The sequence below is a fragment of the Zingiber officinale genome, chromosome 5B (assembly GCF_018446385.1).
Source record: "Zingiber officinale cultivar Zhangliang chromosome 5B, Zo_v1.1, whole genome shotgun sequence".
Classification (NCBI taxonomy): Eukaryota; Viridiplantae; Streptophyta; class Magnoliopsida; order Zingiberales; family Zingiberaceae; genus Zingiber; species Zingiber officinale.
Genome location: NC_055995.1, coordinates 14080674 through 14102151, shown reverse-complemented (window position 1 = coordinate 14102151; position 21478 = coordinate 14080674). Strand labels below are relative to the sequence as shown.

The 21478-nt window shown below is 40.3% G+C and overlaps 1 protein-coding gene across 1 annotated transcript; it reads left to right on the top strand.

Annotated features, from left to right (window-relative positions):
• The first annotated feature begins 288 nt into the window (after positions 1-288).
• On the top strand, positions 289-5777 carry LOC121984144 (protein YIP4b-like). The gene is made up of 3 exons (XM_042536949.1): positions 289-875; positions 5135-5209; positions 5329-5777. Exons 1-3 carry the CDS (start codon positions 387-389, stop codon positions 5587-5589), a joined length of 825 nt encoding a protein of 274 aa, XP_042392883.1. The 5' UTR covers positions 289-386; the 3' UTR covers positions 5590-5777.
• Positions 5778-21478: the final 15701 nt, after the last annotated feature.

The window sequence follows — 21478 nt, the reverse complement described above, 5'->3', positions numbered from 1 at the left end:
AAAAAAAATCATAAACAATTATTTTTTTAAAAAATATTTTATTTGAAACAAAACAGAGCCAGAGAGCCTCTTGTCAAACACAGCATCTAGTCGGAGTTCGGATCACTATTCCTTCGGACTTCGCAGCCGCGTGAAGACTTTCGGCGGGTCGGATCCATACATTTCTTATTTTTCCCTTCCTCCTCTGGCGGGTGCCTCAACCCGCAACCCGCAACCCGCAACCCGCAACCCGCAACCCGCAACCCGCAACTCTTTTGTCTCCCTCGTCAACGTTAAGAAAACGCAATTCTCGCTCCCTCATCTGGGTAACCGGATTTCAACCCTCCGCTTTGCTCTTCGTCCTGCGGCCCTGCGGTCGCGCCGCCCCACCTTTGTAGCCAGCGAAGATGTCGCACGAGGACACCATCCCCCTTCATCACTCTTCACAGTCCGACATCGACGAGATCGAGAACCTCTTCAACGCCCCCGTCCACGTCGCCACCGTACTCCCTGCCCAGCCGCCCAGCCCCCCGCGCGCCTCCATCCCCGTTTCCCATTCCTCCACCTCCTTGCCGCCCTACCAGAAGGTGCCACCATCCTCCTCCCCGCCCCCGGTCGTACCGGCTGTGCCGGTCGATGCTGCTCCGGCTGGAAGATCTAGGACCGGCGTCTCTGCAGATGCCTTCGGCTCGCCCGCCAACACGCTAACGGAGCCGGTTTGGGACACCGTGAAGCGGGATCTAGCGAGGATCGTGAGCAATCTGCAGCTGGTTGTATTCCCGAATCCGTTTAGAGAGGATCCGGGAAGGGCACTCAGGGATTGGGATCTTTGGGGTCCATTCTTCTTCATCGTGTTTCTCGGATTAACACTTTCTTGGTCTGCATCGGTGAAGAAGGTAACATCAGATCTCCAGCTCCTGCGTTGATTTGTTTATAGTTTAATATAGTTTTCTTCCTTTGGATATCGATCACGGTATCACGGATTATTGTTTTTTTTTTAATGAAATTTTTGTAATAGCGGACCTGATTTTCACTTTCCTAAATTCATGCTTTCTAGTTTGAAAATTTTCAAAACGCACACGCTAGCATTTTACATACCCAAAATATCTGTAGCCTCACAAGATTAATCTGTTTTTTTAGGATTGAAAATTGTGCTTAATCACAATTTACACACAAGCTCATTGTTGTCCTGATCCTTTTTATCTGGCATGAATCGAACATGGTTGTGTAACCAGTTTTTTACCAAGCATCTATATGTGCTTGCAAATTTTCTTTTCCCTTACTACTACTTTTGAGCAAAGGTTCACCAAGCTCATGTTAAGTTGGAGCGATGTAGCCTAGGATGATATTGACCAATTGTCTCTACCATGATCCAGAAGTCTTTAAAGTAGTCAAATGAAATTGGGTGCCTACTTCATCGAATCATTTATCCACATTTTTTTTATTGAGCTCTTTATTCCTTGGCAAATTTATCATTTATGTTGCTCTGGCTTATTGAGTCTTGTAACATCACTATTATTTCTGGATCACTAGTTGTGAATAAATTCATTACTCCTTTAGTTCTTGACCATTTACTACCCATTTCTTAAATCTCTTGCTTCATACAAATATTTACCTCTACCTTTCCGTCATCAAATAGCTTTTCCTTGTGATCATTTTTTTTCAGTCTTCTCTACATATTCAAAGCAAACTTTCATAGTCACAGAGGCAAATTTTAGACATCAAGAAAAATTACCCTGAATATGAGCAAGGCATCGTGTTAATCTATGGACTTCTAACTTGATTATCTTCCCAAAAAGCTTGCATACAACGGTATTAGCATAGTTTTTGTTAGGTAGATATTTTCCATATCTCCATGCAGGATCGGTTGACCCTGTTTGTCTACATCTAATCAAGATTCACATGTCAATGTTGCCAATCTCTAATTGACTAAATGATGAACACTAAACAAATAGACCCAATTAGAGACTTTTATTGGATCCTATATAAAATAAATATATTCAAAGAAATAATAAGTTAAAGAAGATTAAAATATTGAATTAAGCAATTTGAGAAATGGGAACAAGAATAGTTGGCACAAACTTGAGAGAGTAGTGTGGAGTTGAACAAAAATTGTAGAATGGAGGATTTCTACATCTTTAGTTATTTCAGCTGTTGTTTTTGAGGAGAACGGTGTAATGATTAGAGTGGACAAATAATAGATAAGAGAAATATGTAGAAGAAGATAGAGAAACCTTTGGAGAGTGAGAAGAAAATTGTCGTCTCCAACAACTATTTTAGCAGCTCCTTTGAAGGGAAAGAATTGGAATGTTTAAAGGATATGAGGACTATAGAAGAGAATTAGAAGTTGGAGACCTCACCTTGAAGAAGAGAAGAATTCACAGTAGTAAAATGAGGAAGAATAAGAAATCTGCTTTCTTCTGTTGTTTGCCAGTTGTCCACATGAGAGAGGAATTCATGTGAGGAGAATAACTTTAAGGAAAATTAATTTTGTTTAAAAAACAAATCTGGTTTATTTTAACCTCCTGTTCACTTGCTTGCCTAAACTATATGTATCGTCCACTTAGATTCTTTTTTTTTTTTTTTGAAATGACCACATGCAAGGGGCCGCATGAGGTAGGCGAAGCAGTCCCTTGAGCAAACAATCTAAGCGGACACCTCGGATGCATTTGAAAGCACTTTATGATTTTGAAGTTTGTCATCCTAGAGAGTCAATTTTCTTATCTACTTGTGTGCACTAAACTGAGAGTTCCGCTAAGCATAAGTGAGAGATATATGTCAGTGTTAGAAAGGAAATTATTCTTAATAATAATTATCAGAAAGTGGAGATATATGCCAGATTTAGGAAACAAATTATATGTGGTCATAGTTATCAGAAAGCATATGGTGATAATATTGTTTATACTGTTGCATTTGTTACCCCCAAATAAATAAAAACTGCCCTAAGAGCCTTTGTCCATTTTATTGGGTCATACAATAACAACCAAGTCTTATCCCAGTATATAGAGTCGGCCATTTTATTAGGTCATACCATGATGAAATTGGTTTATTTATTTAACTTGGCAACTTGCTTAAGAAATAATACAAATTTCAATTTAGAGGAATTGTTTTCTTACTAATGGCATTCAAGCCTCCATCTTTACATCTTGACTTTTTTCCAACTCGGGTGCTAGTGCTTTTATGTAGACATGTAATTTTTGGTAGCATGAATCTGGTGCAGATAACTTGAAAAAGATTTTCTTTCCATTCTTTTCGTCCTTCTTCCACCTATCCTCTTCTTTCTTTTTCATCTCTTCTCTGCTCATTGTTCCATTGTTTTCAGCAAATATTTAAGGATTAGATACTTATGTTCTTTCACGATTGTATTTCTATTGTATTTCTCTTTTTCTTATAGGAGTTTTCTGTAATATCTTTAATCAAAGTTTCCCCCGTCTCTATGGATTAGTATTCATCAGGCAGCAATTTGTGGCAACCCTGTGTCTTCTGGATTGCTTATGCTTAAGAATGGGACAGTGTTGTTTTACTATGGATGGCACATGTCACTGCATCTTACATCATTCCATCTTCCAAGTTGCTGGACTATTAGTCAATGACTTAATGGTGATACTGATTACAAGGAGGAATGACAAAGTTGGGGGGTGGTATTGGGGTAATTTTCTCAAAACCTAAAGATTGAAATGTCCACGGGGAGAATCTTTTGCTTTCAACTAATTTTTCTTCAGACCAGATCATTGAAACTGTCGGTGCAATCATGGCAAGAAGAAGTCCATGCCGGCCGGAAGACCGAAGCAAGGAAAGAAAAATCCAAGAAGGTCGAGGGCCGAGTTCTTGGCAAGAAGTTCATGTAGGTTGGAAGATCGGATACAAGGCGAGGAAAGACCAAGAAGGTCGAGTACCGAATTTTTGGCAATAGGTGGAAACCTGAGCAGATTGCGAATGTAAGGGTAAATGAACACCCAGAAATGAGGAAGCTCTAGGTGTAAAATCCAGGTAATAGGAGGTTCAACTGAAATGAGGTAGATTGGGTTCAATTGGTACATTAAAGGGAGGTATGTGCTTGAGGGTCTAGGGATGAAAAATCCTATTTTAGGGTTCACCAATTGATTGGTGAAAGGTGAGCTAAAACCCTAAACCTCAAATTCCTGGATTGGCATCACCGATTGGTGTAAACCCGGAATTCCGAGTTTGGCCAAATGGTGTATCAATCTATTGACCAAATGGTGTATCAATCTATTGACAAGGATTGCCAATCGATTGGTAACCAAGTCCGAGCACACAGTTGCTTCCCAAATTGATTACCCAATCGAGTAGGCATTGCTAATCAATCGGTGCAATTGATTGGCAGGCCTTCTTTGAGAGCACAGAAGGTTGCCAAATTGATTGGCCGATCGATTGGGCATTGTCAATCGATTGGTGCAATTGATTGACATACTTTCTTTGAGAGCACAGAAGGCTGCCAAATCGATTGGCCAATCAATTAAGCATTGTCAATCAATTGACAAAAGTTTGAGTAAACATAAGGCTGCCGAATCGATTGGTGGGAAGTGGTTGGGATTCAAAATGGATTATAGAAACCATCCGGTTGGTTGGGTTTGGTGGTCTTAAGAGTGTTTCTAATTCTGAAGCTAAATCCCTAGTGGAGTCAGTACCAGAGACTTTATGATACTTGCTGCCATCAGTGCTTAATCTCAACAGTACATTGCTTTGGATGAGAAATCCATTTTGATACTAGTGGGAGAGATACTAGGGTAAAGTTGTACAGAGCCAGAAGATGAGTATGTGAGAAAAGACTTATGCTTTGAACCAGTTTTCTTGAGCCAGGAGATGAGTATGTGAGAGAAAGACTAATGCTTTGAACCAGTTTTCTTTAACTTGCTGAGAACAGGTCATCAACAAATGAACTGGGTTGCTCAGATTTTTGCCTTACAGTTGTTTGATCCTTAATCAAAGCTCAAGAGAGCGGTCCATTGAGTTGGCATACCCCAGTTTTCTGTATTTTTTTCTACTTTCTATCATTGCTTCTCCTGTTTTATTTCTCTGTGATTTCTGTCCCTTTATGATTAATTCTAATGGTTCCCAATATTTTGTTGTTTTGTTGTCAAAATCTTCTCCTTGGATAAATTGCATATTTTGATGCTTTTGTGCTCATATTTAGTCTGAAGTCTTTGCTGTTGCATTTGCAATCCTTGCTGCTGGTGCTATTATTCTGACAACGAATGTACTACTTCTGGTGAGCAACCTGGCATACCTACAATGCCTATTTTTTGTTTCATTTTTTTTCTTGCTTTATTTTGTCCTATAGTTTTGTTTGGTAAATTGGATTGTGATGATATGTTTTTTGTTTATTAGGGTGGCCATATTATCTTCTTCCAAAGTCTGAGTCTTCTTGGCTACTGTCTCTTCCCCCTGGATGTAGGAGCCCTAGTTGGCATGTTGGTAAGCAATGCTATACTTAAGTTAGTGGTGGTCTCCATTACATTGGCATGGAGCTGTTGGGCAGCATATCCTTTCATGAGTGCAGCAGTAAATCCCAGAAGAAAAGCTTTGGCTTTGTATCCTGTTTTCCTTTTGTATATATCTGTTGGCTTTTTTATCATTGCAATAGATTAAGACCTCTCCCATCTATGAGCTTGGTGGTTATCAGTTAAACTGCCTTTCATCCAACCACCTAAACGTACTATTAGATAGATTTCCATGACAATGCTCATTTTGCTTGCTATTTCAAGGTTTCTAGCACTTTTAGAGACCTTATGTCCTCGTTGGTTGAGTGGAAATGTGTGTTTATTCTATTGGATTCATCATAATGACTTCCTGCTTGCAGAATACTCGTCACAAATAACCATAAGAATATAAATCTATAATTGTATTCAGTAAACTAAACAATTCATACAATTAGCACCTTGGAAGATTGCATGAGTTTTTTTTCTTGATATGACCGTTTATGCTCAACAGTTTGAATCACTAGTGATCAAATTGATTTTAAGTTGCATTCTAATTGACTTTTGGTTTTCATTGCTTATTGGCACGGCAAGTGGTTACTTGTTCATGCAGTTAAACTTTTTTCTCATTAAGAAACTCCTGTACATGTTATCCGGTAACAATCAAGTGTGACCTTAGCCTTATTTAGCTTCAATTCGACATATTGCCTTTGTGCAAATAAGTAAATCCGTCCATTTCGGTTTCCTATTAGTTTATTTGAATCTAAGCTCTCCTTATGGATGACAACTTATTATGAATTGTTTGTAGATTTTTATGACCTATATTTCTTTAGAAAAGGAAATTTTTAGCTTGTAATTTAATGTTGGCTTGATATTTAATGCCAAAACTGTAAGTTCTATGATGAGTCTTGATTCTTACATTGAAAGTTATCTCGTCTCTTCATCTCCGTGGATTGTTGATGACTTGTCTTTTCATCCATTTAAAATCGGACGGAAGAAACTTTTCATCCTCTTGAAATTTTTTGACTATGAGAACACTAACTCCACCAGCTGACTGTGAATACCAAACATCGGTGTTTGTGACAGCCGTGAGTTTGGAGTCTGTGAGTTTGTGCTGTGGCTGTGAACACGCGGTGTTTGTGAACTGGCGATCTGGTTTTGCAGCCGCAAGCTCGAGCTTGTCTATTTTTGAATCTAAGTTTACTTAACGAATTTGCAAAATCGTTTTGAAGGAAACTTTATTTAGATTCTGAATATGTATGTGTATTGGCGTTTACTACAACTTCTAAAATAATAATTGTTTCGGGTGTTTCTCCAATAACTTAAAGGCATATTAAAGCCAACAGCTTTTTTCCGTTGTTGTCAATTTTGTTTCCTTTTCTTTTACTTTTAAAAATCAGGAATTCCATGTATTTTACATTTTTCAATCTTTTCATTGCACCGTCATGAAGCTGTCGAAGTGATTTTAAGTTCACGCAAGTGAAGAGACGGCAGAAATGAATACACACAGAAAAGGGATATTAAAATACGTAAGCCTGAGTTTCTTTAATTCCATTGGTCTTTGAGGTTAATGAGCGCCATGTGCAGTCCTTGGAACATAAAATTTATGGCAAAATTAAGGAGGAGCTGCTTTATTATTATTTCTATGAAATAGGAAGTGATGTTTCTTTTCATCATTCTTTCCTCCTTTGGGTAGCGGTAGCAAGGGATTTGTCGGGAAATAAGGCTTGCATGATCGGCGAGCGTCAATTAGGGGTTGGTGTTACCCCTTTGACTGTCAAGTCAATAAAGGGGCAAGGAGTGTGAAGAACTTGAAAGAGAAAGACGGAAAGAAGTAGGCGAACATCAGTTGAGAGTTGGTGTTATCCTTCTTATGGTCAAGTCAGTGAAGGGACAAGGAGAAGCATGAAGAACAAGGAGAAGCATGAGTAACTCGAAAGAGGCAAAAGGAAAGAAGTAGCCTATGTAAGGATCAAAAGAATTTAGATATTTTCATAATGATATGATATTATCTATTTTGGATCTAAGTGCTCATGATTTTATTTTTGGGTTCTACCCAAAAGATTTTTATCAATAGAGATATCTTTCTCTTTTAAGTTCATAATCATTTTTATGTATTTTCAATGTGGAATTTTGTTTGCAACTATTGCAATCCAACAATCTCAAACGAAAGACCGTCCCTCAAGTCTACTTGCTTGATGTCATTTGATCCTTGACCCATCAGGACTTTCATATCTCTCGATCCAACTGACCTACTAGGATTTTCTTGCCCTCTCGATTTACCTGACCTACTAGGACTTCTTTGTCTAGTCGCAACTAGGATTTCTCTGCATGGTGTCTCTCGTCTTGATCCAGACGTGGAAGCTCCCACTTCCTTCATTATAGGTTAATATTCCATCCACATGACATGATTAGACCATGACTCTTGTACACAGTTGGCAATTAGTCCTTCTAGCAGTCAGAGTTTTAATACCAATTATTCGGACCAAAAGAATTTAGATATCTCTATAATGATATGATATTGTCCACTTTATGTCTAAGTCCTCATGATTTTATTTTTGAACTTTACTCAAAAGATCTCATATCAATAGAGATATGTTTCTTTTATAAGTCCATGATCCTTTCTATGTATTTTTAACATGAGACTTTGTTTGCAATCATTGCAATCCAATACTTTTTTTCTTAAAACGATTAGATCAATAAGTTCTTTCCTTCCGTTCTATTCTGATTTTTATGTTGATTATTCTTTAAATAGCATAAGATTTAGTCATGTCATCACCTTTTTCCTAAAATAACAAGATTAATAGACTTTCTTCCCATTTTGATATTTCATCCCATATTAATGAGAAAACGGGAAGTTCAAGAGGCTGGTGAGCTAGGAGTCCTGAGATGGTTGGGAGCTAGGAGTCTCAAGAGTGTTAGGAGCAGGGAGTCTTCGAGTCGGGAGTCCCAAGAGGATCGGGAGCCAAGAGTCCCAAGAATGTCATGAGCCAGGAGTTTCGAGAGGGTTTGGAGTTAGGAGTCTCGAAAAGATCAGAACTCGAGAGTCCCAAGAAGGTTGGGAGTCTGGAGTCACGAGAAGGTCAGAAACAGGGAGTCCAGAGAGGGTCGGGAGCCAGGAGTCCCGAGAAGATTAGGAACCTGGAAGCCCGAGGGACTTCAGAGCCAAGAGGCCCAAGCGGTTCCGGAGTTGGGAAGCCCAAGGGGCTTAGGAGCCAAGAGTCGGGCCTTCGACTTGTCTTTGGAACCACTCTGGCAGCTTCATTATCTTTCCGTCTATGTGGCGTCCTATTGACCCTTACCCGAATCAGTGACCATTCGACGCTAAGTTACCTGAGCTCCTTTGGGCGAAAAGGTAGCCCGGCGAGTATATTTGATCCTGAGATGTCGATGGTCTGACCGGGTTTACTCGAGCGACATTATATGTCCCCCCCCCCTTCAAGTCGGTGTGAGGAGAGAAAACAAATGAAGTTCGATAAGTTGAAGAGTGAAGGAAAGAATTTTCCTTTAGTATGTTATACGCGGTTAGATTCAACCGTGTAGGATGCCCGAGGAGCATTTGTGAATAGAAGAAATACATTCTTGGTCTCCCACAGATGTCATCTTTCCATGAATCCTGAATATTCCCGAATTTAAATTCTGGAATAAGGGTTTAGGATCTTTGCATATGAACCAAGGAGCTTTATCTCGCGGTCAAGAATAGGAATGACTTTTGTATCTGAACCAAGGAGAGGAGCTTAATCTCATGGTTAGTAATAAGAATGCTCCTTGTATCTGAACCCGGGAGAAGAGCTTGATCCCGCAGCCAGTAATAAGAATGACGTTTGTATCTCGACCAGGGAGAGAAGCTCGATCATGTTGCTAGTAATAAGAATGACCTATTGGGACCTTGACGCTTGCTAGAGGGGAGGAGGGGTGAATAGCGTTTTACCTAAAACATTGCTTCCTACAATGGTTAATGTGCATAACGGAAATACAAGACAAACACTAACAAAGGATTTGACCCCCTAGGATTAGGGTTTTGCTATAACATTATAGTAGCAGTACAAGACAAACACTAACAAAGGTACACCGCCAAGACTCATCCTTGGACTTTCCTCCTTTGCCAATATCACACTTGGACTTTCCTTGTTGTACCTATATCCTGCACATTCATAATGCATATCAAATACAACAATAAACCTAACTTAAACTTTTATCCAAATATCAAAACCTAGGGCACTTAGCTTGCTTCAACAATCTCCCCCTTTTTGATGTTTGACAACCCGTTTAAGTTAGAGAAACAATATAACAATACATATGCAAATAAACATACAATCTACACATGCATAAGTTATGGAACCTAACCCTAGGCTCCTCTTTCACTTAAACCCCCTTTGAGCTAGGATTTCCTGCAAAAGTAAACTTCTCCTCCTCTGCCAATAAATGAGAAATCACTCTCCCTTCACCTAAGCTCCCCCTTGAGCTAGGATTTCTTACAAAGGTGTGTAGGTTTCCCACTTAAACCTAAACTTCTCATCATTTGTCATAAATCAAAAAGAGCTCCAACAATATCCCAATTATTGGATTCTTTGACCTCTAATGACTATAAACATCATATATTAATCTCTCATAAGATTACATACATGTTCACTACTCTTTTGGTCATTTTCTTATGTTGAAAAATATTTTCAGATTGTATCAGTCGACTGACATAAGTCTCAGTCGACTGACATCATCAAAACGAGCTTATAGAGACATTCTGTGCTTATGAACAGTGTTACAAGTCGACTAGTGTAAGTCTCAGTCAACTGCCCTCGTAAAAAATGAGCTCACAGAGACCTTCTGTACTCAAAAACACTGTTACTAGTCGATTGGTAGCTGTACTAGTCGATTGATACACTATTTTAGTAAAAATCAACCTTTTTGACCCAACTTCAGAAATACATCAGAAATCCCACAGATCTCCAAAAATTCTCAAATTTTAAGGAGAGACTGTTTTACCAATGTCTACTTGAGAAAAATATATACAAAAATATATTTATCACGGATTTCAAGATTGACACAAAATTCAAGACTATCTAAATAGTTCAATTGAACTTTGACCTAAAGTCCTAGTTTTGACTTTCTCTTGATGTATCTGTCTATACTAAACCATAATGCATCTCTTGCATTAATTTATATGACATATATACATTAAAAACTAATTTTTATGTAATATGAACCAATTCATATTTTCATGCATGAAACTTAACCCAATTGTGCCAACCAACTATAATAGAGATTCAAATCCATCTCTAATCTCTTTGCCACATATTGGTTCACTTGAGATCATTTATCATATGTCCCAAAGGCTCTTTGAGCCCCCCCTTGAGCTCTTAATCTTATCCACCTCCCTAGGTGACTTATTTACTATGGCTAGACAACTTCGGTGCACCTCGGGTGACACTTGACCTACAAAACTCATCTTCTTAACTTTAGACACCTTGTCTTTGGTTAGTTTCTTCTTTTGCTTAACCTTGGACACCTCATCCTTGCCATAATTATATGTCACCTTAACATATTCCTGCTTATTGGCTTTGGATGACTCTCCCTTGTCCTTGGTCACACTTCCCTTACCAATGTCATGTGCTACCTTAGCACTTGACCTCCTTTTGATCTTGGAGGGACCTAATTTGATATTTTTGGGTCTTTGACCACTCAAATATATGTCAAGTCCTTTAGGTCCAATAATGAACCTTTCTAGGACTTTCTTCATTTCCTCAAACTTTGCCTTTAAGGCTTGATTTTCCAACTCTAGGGTTCTAACCTTAAAGTCAACATGTCCACCTTGGACATCCCTAGACCTACTCACCTTCCTAGGCATATGTCTCCCTTTCTTGAGATTAATGCTTAGGTTTTCACCTACTTTCCTTCCCTTTGGCAAAGTGGTTTGGGTCTTATTAGGTCTACTCTTACTAGATTTAGCATGAATAGGTCTCCTAGGGTTATCTCCTATATTAACCTTATTCCTATCATTATATCTAAATCCATAATTATACTTGGGTAAATAATAAAAATTATTTCTAGAATGCATGGAAGAGTTTAAATTTGAACTTGAATTCAAATTAGGGTTTACCTCCCTTACCCTTGAAGCTCTCTCCTTCTCCCACTTCTTCAAATGTGCCAATTTCATGAGCTCTCCTTTCCTTGAGCACTTTGTGTGGTAGTGACAATACTCACCACACGTGAAGCATCTAATATACTTCTTCTCTTTCTTCTTCCTACAAGTCATATTAGTTTCTAAATTAACTTTAGTGAGTTTAGAGTTTATCTCCTTTACCTTCTTGAGCGAAGGACACCTATTCTTGTAGTGTCCCATCTTACCATACTCAAAGCATTTGATGTGGCTCTTCTCGTTCTTCTTGGTAGTTGAGGTTGAGGGTTGAGCTTCCAAAACCTCTTCATCCTTGGATTGCTCTTCTTCTTCTTCACTTGAAGATGTGGATGATTCCACTTCATCATCCCTTAAAGATGTGGATGATATCTCCTCATCTTCCTTCTCCTCCTCGGATGTTGAATCCGTGTCAACATCCGATTGATCCTTCTCTTCTTAGACCAATGAGTCCTTCTCCTTGGACTCCTCCTTTTCTTAGATTTATGTAGGACTCTCATGAAGCGCAATTACCTTTTTCCAAAGGTCACTTGCGTTCTCGTATTCACCTACATTCAATACCGCATTAGGAGGTAATAAATTAATTAAAATTCTAGTTACCTCCTTATCCATCTCCGATTGTTCCCTTTGCTCTTCGGTCTAATATCGAGGTCGGAGACGCTTTCCCTTCTTATTCGTTGGAGCTTTAAATGGTTCCTCTAACGTAATCCATTGGTTCCAATCCATTTTGAACCAATTCTCTAATCCCTTCCTCCAATACTCGAAATCATCTTGATCATATGGAGGTGGGATTTGGATATCTCATCCTAGAGGTCCTTCGGACTCCATCTTTCTCTAGCGCTTTGCTCCCTTAGTGATTAGTCCGTAGAAGAGCGACCTACTCTGATATCAATTGTTGGGACTTTGATGCCCGTTAGAGGGGGTGAATAGCGTCTCACCTAAAACGTCGCTTCCTACAATGGTTAGTGTGCATAGCGGAAATACAAGACAAACACTAACAAAAGAAGGCAAACCTAACACGTTGTTTAACGTGGTTTGGAGATGAAGCTCCTACTTCATGGCTATCCGTAAGGTGGATGATCCCGATCTGTCGGTGGATGACTCCTCGAAAAACCTCCGTCTAGCTCGAGTAGCTTCTTGTAGGTGGAGAAACCTCGCCACAAACTCGTACAAGCTCTTGATCACACAAGAAGACCTTGGAGACTTTAATATGGGTTAACCACATCTATTTTCGTCAACCTTGGCCAAGCACCTCGAGCTATATTAAATAGAGCTTAGGAAGAAAACACCTACTGTTTTCCTCGCCACCAGTTGACTGGTCCTAAGTGAAATTCTACCGTTACAAGCTAACGATTGGCTATCGGTCGACTGATGAAAACACCAGTCGACTGCTACAGTAACGCTACAGTACTACTACAGTAATGTTATAGTAAAACCCTAATCCTAGGATTTAACTCCGAGTACATTTACTCAGCACTCGTCCTCGCCCGACTAACCTAGACCTAGCCTTCTAGCCTCCTCCATTAGCCTTGCGTCCCTCGGATGTCTCCCCATTCTTCACGTCTTGTCTTCTGGAGCTTCCATCGGCCTTGTCAATATGGTCGGATCTTCCTTTGCAAAGAGGTTACGCCTCCAGGACTTCATCCATTGTCAAATCATACTTGGACTTACGTTGCTAAGACTACATGCTTGGACTTACACCGTTAAGACTCATCCTTGGACTTTCCTCCTTTGCCAAGATCACACTTGGATTTTTCTTGTTGTACCTATATCCTGCACACTCACAATGCATATCAAATACAACAATAAACTTAACTTAAACATTTGCCCAAACATCAAAACCTATGACACCTAGATTACTTTAACATGACCTTTGTATCTGGACCAGGGAGAGGAGCTCGATCCCCCGGCTAGTAATAAGAATGAGCCTTGTATTTGGATCGGGAAAGGGAGCTCAATCCCATGACCAGTAATAAGAATGACCTTTGTATCTAACATGAAACATCCCCTGGTTAGCGGGGGTGAAGTGCTTCCTTAGTCTGGTTGAGGATTGTCATGACCTGAAACCATGAGAACTATACTCCTTAAGATGCATCCGCTTGGTTATTGAGCCTAGGACAAGTTCCTCTTGCTTGGGTGTTGTAGGAGTCCAACTATTGTGAGGGATGCATCAAGCCTGCGACCATGGCCTAAGTATAGAGAATAATCATCATCATACAAGCTAACAAGAATAACTCAATTAGAAGGATATGTTTGTTTTCTATCTGTTCGGGGAGGGATGACATCTTGGTATACCATGTCTTTCTTATGTTACTCATTCGGACACTACTTGCTTTGTGCCCACAGCTTGAGTCCCTGTGACTTTCGATATCACATATGTCCATCCCTCAATCTTAGGTGTTGATGGTGCCGACGCTAGCTAGCTCGGAGTTCAAGGTTCTACCCCATAATACGTTTCCATTGTATACACTCCATTTTGGCCGTTCGATCTACCATTTCATATTCTTGCCCTCCTGCTTTTGCCTTGTGGAAGACACCGTTTTTGAATAGTCATCGCCACAGCTGTTTGATAGGGTAGAGTGAAAAGACAAGTGAAATCTTGGCTGTCTAAGATTTTTCTTAGTTACAAAGTGTACCAATATAGGGGGGGGGGGGGGCACCTGTTATAAAAATCTCATTGGTCGTCTCTTTACTTTTGTGACACAAGTGGTATTTTTGATTGCCACCCTATTTTAATTGAGTTGAGAAACCTTTTTGAGTAAGTTTTCTTGCTCGATTTCGTTTTAATTAACACGCATGCCTTAATTGTTGACTTCTATCTACTTTTTTCCTTTGGATATTATATCTATGCCGGTACAAGATTTGGTGAGATAATGAAGACAGTGGTAAAAGAACGAGCAACCAGATACAAATTATAGGATCGTAAAATGATAGAGAGGGAGGGGGGGGGGGGGGGGTTGAATACTATAAGTCATTTACTTTTTATTAAAACATGAGAGAAAATAGTGGAAAATAATTATACAAAAAAAACATGACTAACACAAGTTTATTTTATTTGGTTCGGAGCCTTCGACGACTCATACTCCAAGACATGCACTTGTTGAGTGCTTTAATTGGACAATCCACTATAAGCTTAAATAATTACAATGCTATAAAAAATTATAGTGCAAGTAAATACAAATATACCGATGATTTTGTGTTAAAGCTTGGGCGTAGTTGTCGGAATGACGTTTCAGTGTTGTAGAGAGCTTTTCAGAGCAATGCTTGAATATGAAAGTTGTAGCAATTGATGTACTGATGCTGCTAGTCGAAGCTTATTTGATAGGCCTTTCTAGACGCCTAGAACACCCTCGAGCACCTGGACTGAGGCTTATCCGATCCCGATTCATCTTTAGATTATCCACCTTCAGGTGCCTGGATCACCCTCGGACATCTAGAATGCTGACATGACTGTACCTCGACGAAGCTCTATCCAAGTCACCTCTATCCACTCCCAAGCGCTTGGACCAACCCCGGGCGCCTGGACGCTAATGTGCGTCATCCAACTAGAGTGCTCCAACTCATCTGCACAAGTGGCTGGGTTCGGAACCATCCATGAGCTTGGATTGACTAGGGGTGCCTGGACATCCGGGCGCTTGGACCCTTCCTGGGCACTTGGAAGTCCTTTTTCCAGCTTTCGATTCCTGCACCACAAATTTAGCACAAAAAGCACAATATGAAAAATATTTGATAGTCTCAGAACTGTTTGATTCTGACTTCGAATTTTACTAAAATCCTAGGTCAGACTAATACCTATTGTTCCCTCAACAGGGAATTCATCTTCATTAGATCTCTCCTCCAGTTGCTTACCTCACTTACCCTTTGTGGACTTACTTAACCTTGATCTCTTGACCCACTAGGTCTTTCTGTCAGATGTCCCATCTGGATTTCAGCCAATTGGTAGGTCCCGCAGACCCAAATGGACTTCCTGTCAGATATCAACCTATCTAGTATTTCTGTGCCAGGTATCAGGTCCTCCAGACCTAACTGGACTTCAGCTTGGTGTCAGGTCCTATCAAGTTTTTTAGTCCTGCATACTTAGTAAATAGGTTAAATCACAGTCTAACTTTAACCTTTGTCATACATCAAAATCTAAGTTTGATTAATAGTGCAAATTGTATCAACACAAACGTGTAGCCGTGGAAGCAATCTTGCCCCAAGGAGTTTCTGCTGCACCTCCCCTTGTTGCAGGGTTGAGTCAAACCCCCACATAATCTGGTATTGACCCTGAGCTTCCTTTTCCTTCACATCCCTTAATTTTGTCTATAGAACTGGGAACTTGTCCTCACCCTAGAGTAGACCTATTTCAGTGATAGTGATTGTCTAACTGGGACACATCGTCGTTCAACTAGGATCAAGTCATGCATTGTTGATCTATGTTAGCTGCCCCTTCCTCTCCTATCCTCCTATTAGAGAATTCATCTCTTTCTTCCTCCTCCTCGAACGAACCCATATTCCTTCTTCCTTGCATGCTATTTCGAGCATGCCCATCTAGACTCGCCGAACAAGTGTCCCTATATTTTTCACTAGTAGGGTGGCTAACCCTTGTTTATCCTTAGTTCTTCAACTATCTTTGGATAAGCTAGCAAGGAATGTACCTTTTTCTTATGGTACAAACTTCCTGACTACGTCTATTGAGGTTCCTCAAGAGGAAGATACTTCGCTTCTTCTAAGTGAGGAGCTTGATTTGGTTACCTCAGGTCAACCCTGTTAGTGTTGAGAGAATAAAATTTAAGCCAAACTTTTGATGTATGACTAAGGTTAAAGTTAGGTTAATTGTGATCTAACAATTTACATCAAGTATACAGGTGCAGGTAACTTGATTATGATGATGTCCTGGTTGTGATCCAAATAGTGACTAAGTCTTAGTGGAGCTAGGCAACTACATATTTGATTGGATATCAGGTAGAACCTAAGTCTTGGTTGGAACTAAGTAGACAAAGTCCTAGCTAGGTGCTAGGTGAAACAAGTCCAAGTGGAGTCAGTTGGGAGCTAAAGGCTTGACAAACAAAGTCCTAGCCACGAGTTAGGTTAAACAAGTCCAAGTGGAGTTAACTGAATGTTGTAGCTTGGAAAATCAATCTAGATGAGTTAGTTGAAGGTTGAACATCTAGATCCAACATAAGTGCAAGTAGCATTAGATTTTCTATCCTACTCATTATGTGTTACAACTGGGAAGTAATGTTCGACGATTCTAGGCTACCGGAGTCTGGGGTGACTGGCTAGTGATAACTCTCAATGAAAAGATTTTAGGGTCCAGGCGACCGTGTTAGGGTTGGGGTGATCGGAGGATACGAGCAACTTAAGCAGCTTCCAAGCGCTCGAGAGATGACGTTATCAACAATCTGAGCGAGTCAGGTCAAGATCAGATTTGACTCCCCTCTAGGCGTTATCAACAATATGAATTCGTTAATATTATCTAACAGATAAACATTTTAGCCACATCAGTGCCATTACAGGCAACCAGGAAGGCTCTAAACGATCGGAGGATTGATAAAGAGTTTCGAGGCAGAGCCTAGAAATCACTCATTAACTCATTCACGCATTCTCTTAATCTCTTGTGCTCGAATGATCTTTCAACTTTTGTGCTACGACACACGACGACTTGTGCTTCAAGCCCAACCCTTCTGCCCATGCCTCCCACGCTAGTGGCCTTATGCCCTGTGTCGAGGAGACTGTTGGCCATTTAGCTCTCAACCCCTTGTTGTCATTGAGTTGGAGGCAATTGTGTGGTATTATGTTGTAAGGGATGTCACAGGTACTTTTTGAAATTTTATGGACTCCAATCTTCCTGTCACCTCCTTGGCTCTTGAGATATGTCATTCTTACTAATCTATAGGGGTTGGAAGTGGCTCATGAGATGGATAACCATATCTATGGGTGGTAAGGTTCCCATACTGTCTCAAATCATCAGGTTCCCTTGATCGACCATCGTTCCATTGCTTTTCATTTGGATCTGGCCTTTGCCAAGGCTCGTATTGAGGCCTTGGAAAAGATAAGGACCCACCTAAATGATGAACTATCGGCCTCTCGGGAACAAGAACACGTTTCCACAAAAGAGATGGGTCTATTGATCAGGAAGATTGTATCCGAATTGGAAGGTCGGGTAGAAGAAGTTGATCGTCAGACCCAAGAAATTGAAGAGGCTAGAGCACGAGCCGTCAACAAGTTGAACTTGACCCAATCCTGCAAAGACCTCTTAAAGCATATGGTTTAGGAGTTGAAGGTTGAGCTAGCTAGCAAGGACGAAAAGTTGACTGCTCAAGCGGTCGAGGGGGAGGTAAAATTTTGGTCGGATCCCAAAGTTACTAGATTGCTAGTGGATTTATGTTTTCCTACTTGCAGGCAGGATTTGAGGATTGTATATTCCTATTAGAGGAAGCTAGATATCGACCGCCCGAAAGGGATTCATGTTTTTTGAGTTTGAATTGAGCCATTGAGCGCCCCCAAGGAGTTGTTCATCTTCAAGCCTCCTCTGCATAGTATACCAACAGATTCTAATGCTACATGACAAGATTTTAAGCATATGTACTTCTTGAAGGGCAACCGCCCTTGAACTTGATTTCTTCCCTAGAGATGGAATATTTTGCAGGGCTGATATACTAAGATTCTGTTCATTGATGGCTATTCATTTTCTATTGCTATTCCTATATCCTTAGGAATGATGATGAATGCTGTAGGACTAGTATTTACTGGGTTTTGGAGGCTTTGGTTCTTGACTTTTTCTTTGTTTAATTTTTTTCCCTTCGTACGCACCACGACTTTTATCCCAATGCTGCAACAACTTGAGGCTATACAAGTGTTACTCTATCCTCCTGGGGCATCTAGCCATCTATAGTCTTATCGTCATCATTTAATAATTTCAATTCGGGTGTGACCAATACCTCACAACTTAATAAAGTTGCCTAGCAAGATCCTTGCAGCACCTCACTTCTCAGCAGGAGTTAACAAAAATAAAATTTGAAAAATTGATTAAGGTGGTCATTGACCGTTCATCATGAAATTCAAAATTCGTTCTCATTCCTTGGCTCAAGTGTGCCCTATGGGCAGACATGTGTATCTCTGTCTTTTCTTATGTGATTGTAATCGTAACCATCAGAAGAGCGGGTATGATCTCGACTATTGACGTCTTTTAACCGAACCGCCTTACCTCTATTATAAAAAGAATTCACGTCCATCAAACATATCATCTTTCACTCATTGGTCGACATTATTACAACTTGTGATCCTTTAAGTTGCAAGGTTACTTCTTCCACCTATGTAAGCTACTCTGTCATATCTTTTCTTCTGAGTTTTTTTTTTCAAGTAAACAAGTTAGGTTTGAATTCCATTTTCCTAAGTTGTCATATTCTCTAACCTTCTTGATCAGGTCTTCTTCCTTGAATGTGTCCTACTCTCGCATGCAATGCCCATCATCATGTTGGTCGCTTTATGGGAGTTGACAGCTTATGATGTAGAAATACACGTACCAGCGCCTCCTAACCTTGAAGACCTCTTTACTTGTCAATTTTCCATCCGAGGAGGGCAGTTGGTACATCCCCGAATAGAGACTTGATGACTTTGCTCCTCTTTCTCTCAGCCATTTAGTAGAACAACATAAACCTTCGGTGAATCGGAAGGAAACCTAGTATCGGACATCTATCATGTCGAAGGCATTATCCATCTAGAAAAAAAACACGACAATCCCTAACCCCCCGATTAGAGGCTAATGATGGGGGTACGGAAGAGGAGCCATGCAACATTCCTCCACCAACCTGTATTGCCCTAATTGAAGGACTTCGTATCATCTTGCCTTAAGAAGGTTTTGTCTTGATGGACTATCCTCACCTCGCCCTTTCCGAAGTGAGTCTATTATTAGTAGAGGGACCTCATACCTTCTCACCAGGGGTGGATCCCCCAACTTCTTCTATGTGCCCGCGTATCATCTCGCCTAGGGTGGACCCATCGATCGTTGTGCGACCTCATATCATCTTGTCAGAGATGTTTGATCTGTTTGATGTGAGGTTACATTATAAGCCTAGAAGCTTCAATAAACCAGCTACCTCCCCATTTTTTCACATGAAGAGACGAGGTCGAATGAGCTATCCCATCTCCAAGGAATGAGCTAGGAGAATCTCCGAGAATATCTTATGTTTGGATTACAGAAGGTAGAAGATTGGCTTAAGGGAGGAGATCCCATTTGAATGTCCAATTATGCACAGTTGAGGAGCTTAGTAGTCAACTTAGAGAAGCAATTGAAAGTCGTGACTATTCAAGTGGCCCAGCATACTCTTTGGGAAGATACGCTTCAACAAGTGTAGGATCAACTTGGTAGGGATATGTAAGTTCTTTAGGTGGATTGGAGGGCAGCCCAAGTAGAAACATCACTTATCGCAACTAAGAAAAGAAGTAGATAGCCGACTCCCTTCATCGGGAAGCCAAGTTGAAGAGGATTATTGAAGATCTAAAGGCCACTCAGGATCAAGAACAAGCTCATTCATCTGAGCAGAAGAAGGGCCGAATACAAGAGTATGAGGCCTAACTTCTGATCATTTCCTTATTCCGGCCCAACTCGGATCTGGGGTTCTCGATAGATTTGTAATAGGGAGTCCATATCCAGTGGGATACCTTCTATATGGCTATAAAATCATTTATTTTCCATATATCATCATTCTTGAGAGGTTGATTTTCTCTTGACTATTGTATAATGAGTATATATTTCTTGGTAATATAAGAATTAACAATTGAAAACTAAGAAGGTTAACTATCCAAAGGGCTATATACAATTGGATCATTTCATGATTACAATATATCATCCCCTCAGTTTAAACTAAAAATGACTAAGACTGGTCCTGAGAGAGGTTTCATGCTCAAACGCAACCTACGCTTCTTCCATAGGTTGAACTTCTAAGTTTCTGGGAGTTGAGCTCTTTGATTTCCTTTTCTGATCGACTAGGATAATCTCTACATAGCATTTTCGGGCTGCTTGTTGATCGCCTTGAACTTCACCCACCTCATTCCCTATTAGGAACTTAATCTTCTCGTGATAGGGGGAGGCTACGACTTGCAGGGCACTAAGCGTTGACTGACCCAAGACAATATTGTAGGCGAAAGTAGCATCTAGTATTGTGGAAGTAGTCAAGATGGTCCACTGATAGAGCCTCACCCCCAAAGAGAGTGGGAATTTTATTTGGCTAAGGGGTTCAATAGTTTGCCTTGAGAATTCGAACGGGGAAGTATTAGCATTTTACAAATCCTCCATATTTATGTTGGTACAGTTGGCACCAATAATCAAATCTAAGTTTTGATGAATGATAAATAGATTAAAATTAAATATTGTGTGATCTAACCTTTCTACCAAGTGTGCAAGACTTGATAGGTCTGACACCAAACTGAAATTCAACTAGATCTGGAGAATCTGATAGCTAGTGTAGAAGTCCAGATAGATAAAGGAGTGACCCAATATCTGGCGGGAAGTCCGGCTATTCGTAGGACCTAACAACTGGTTGAAGTCAAGTTAGATCTGTGGACCTGACAACTGCGGGAAGACCTAATGGGTCGAAAGGAAGTTAAGCGATTCTGTGTGATAAGTAAGGTAAGTCACTGGAGGAAATTGTCTAGTAAGAATGAGTCCCATTTAGGGACTTTAGACATAGGTCCACTTTGGGTCCATTTTTGGAAACCTAGAGTGAGATTGTGCCTAGATCCTGGTTTCATCAAAACATGATCACGCAGTTTGGGTGCAGTGCAAGTTGCTGTCGCTAGTTTCTCTATCAACATTTCTCATTGGAAAGTTAAAGGGCAGTACGATGTATGTGATCACATTGGATCTTTTTCTCAAGATCAAGTTTAGTCATACCTGGGTTTATGTTGCTCCCTTGGCGCCTGCTGATCAGTTAAGCTGCACAAG

Excerpts from the sequence above, each read along its gene's own strand:
- LOC121984144 (XM_042536949.1), top strand. The coding sequence starts at position 387 with ATGTCGCACGAGGACACCATCCCCCTTCATCACTCTTCACAGTCCGAC. Across the intron at positions 876-5,134 it reads GGTCTGCATCGGTGAAGAAG|TCTGAAGTCTTTGCTGTTGC; the intron begins GTAACATCAGAT and ends GCTCATATTTAG. Across the intron at positions 5,210-5,328 it reads CAACGAATGTACTACTTCTG|GGTGGCCATATTATCTTCTT; the intron begins GTGAGCAACCTG and ends TTTGTTTATTAG.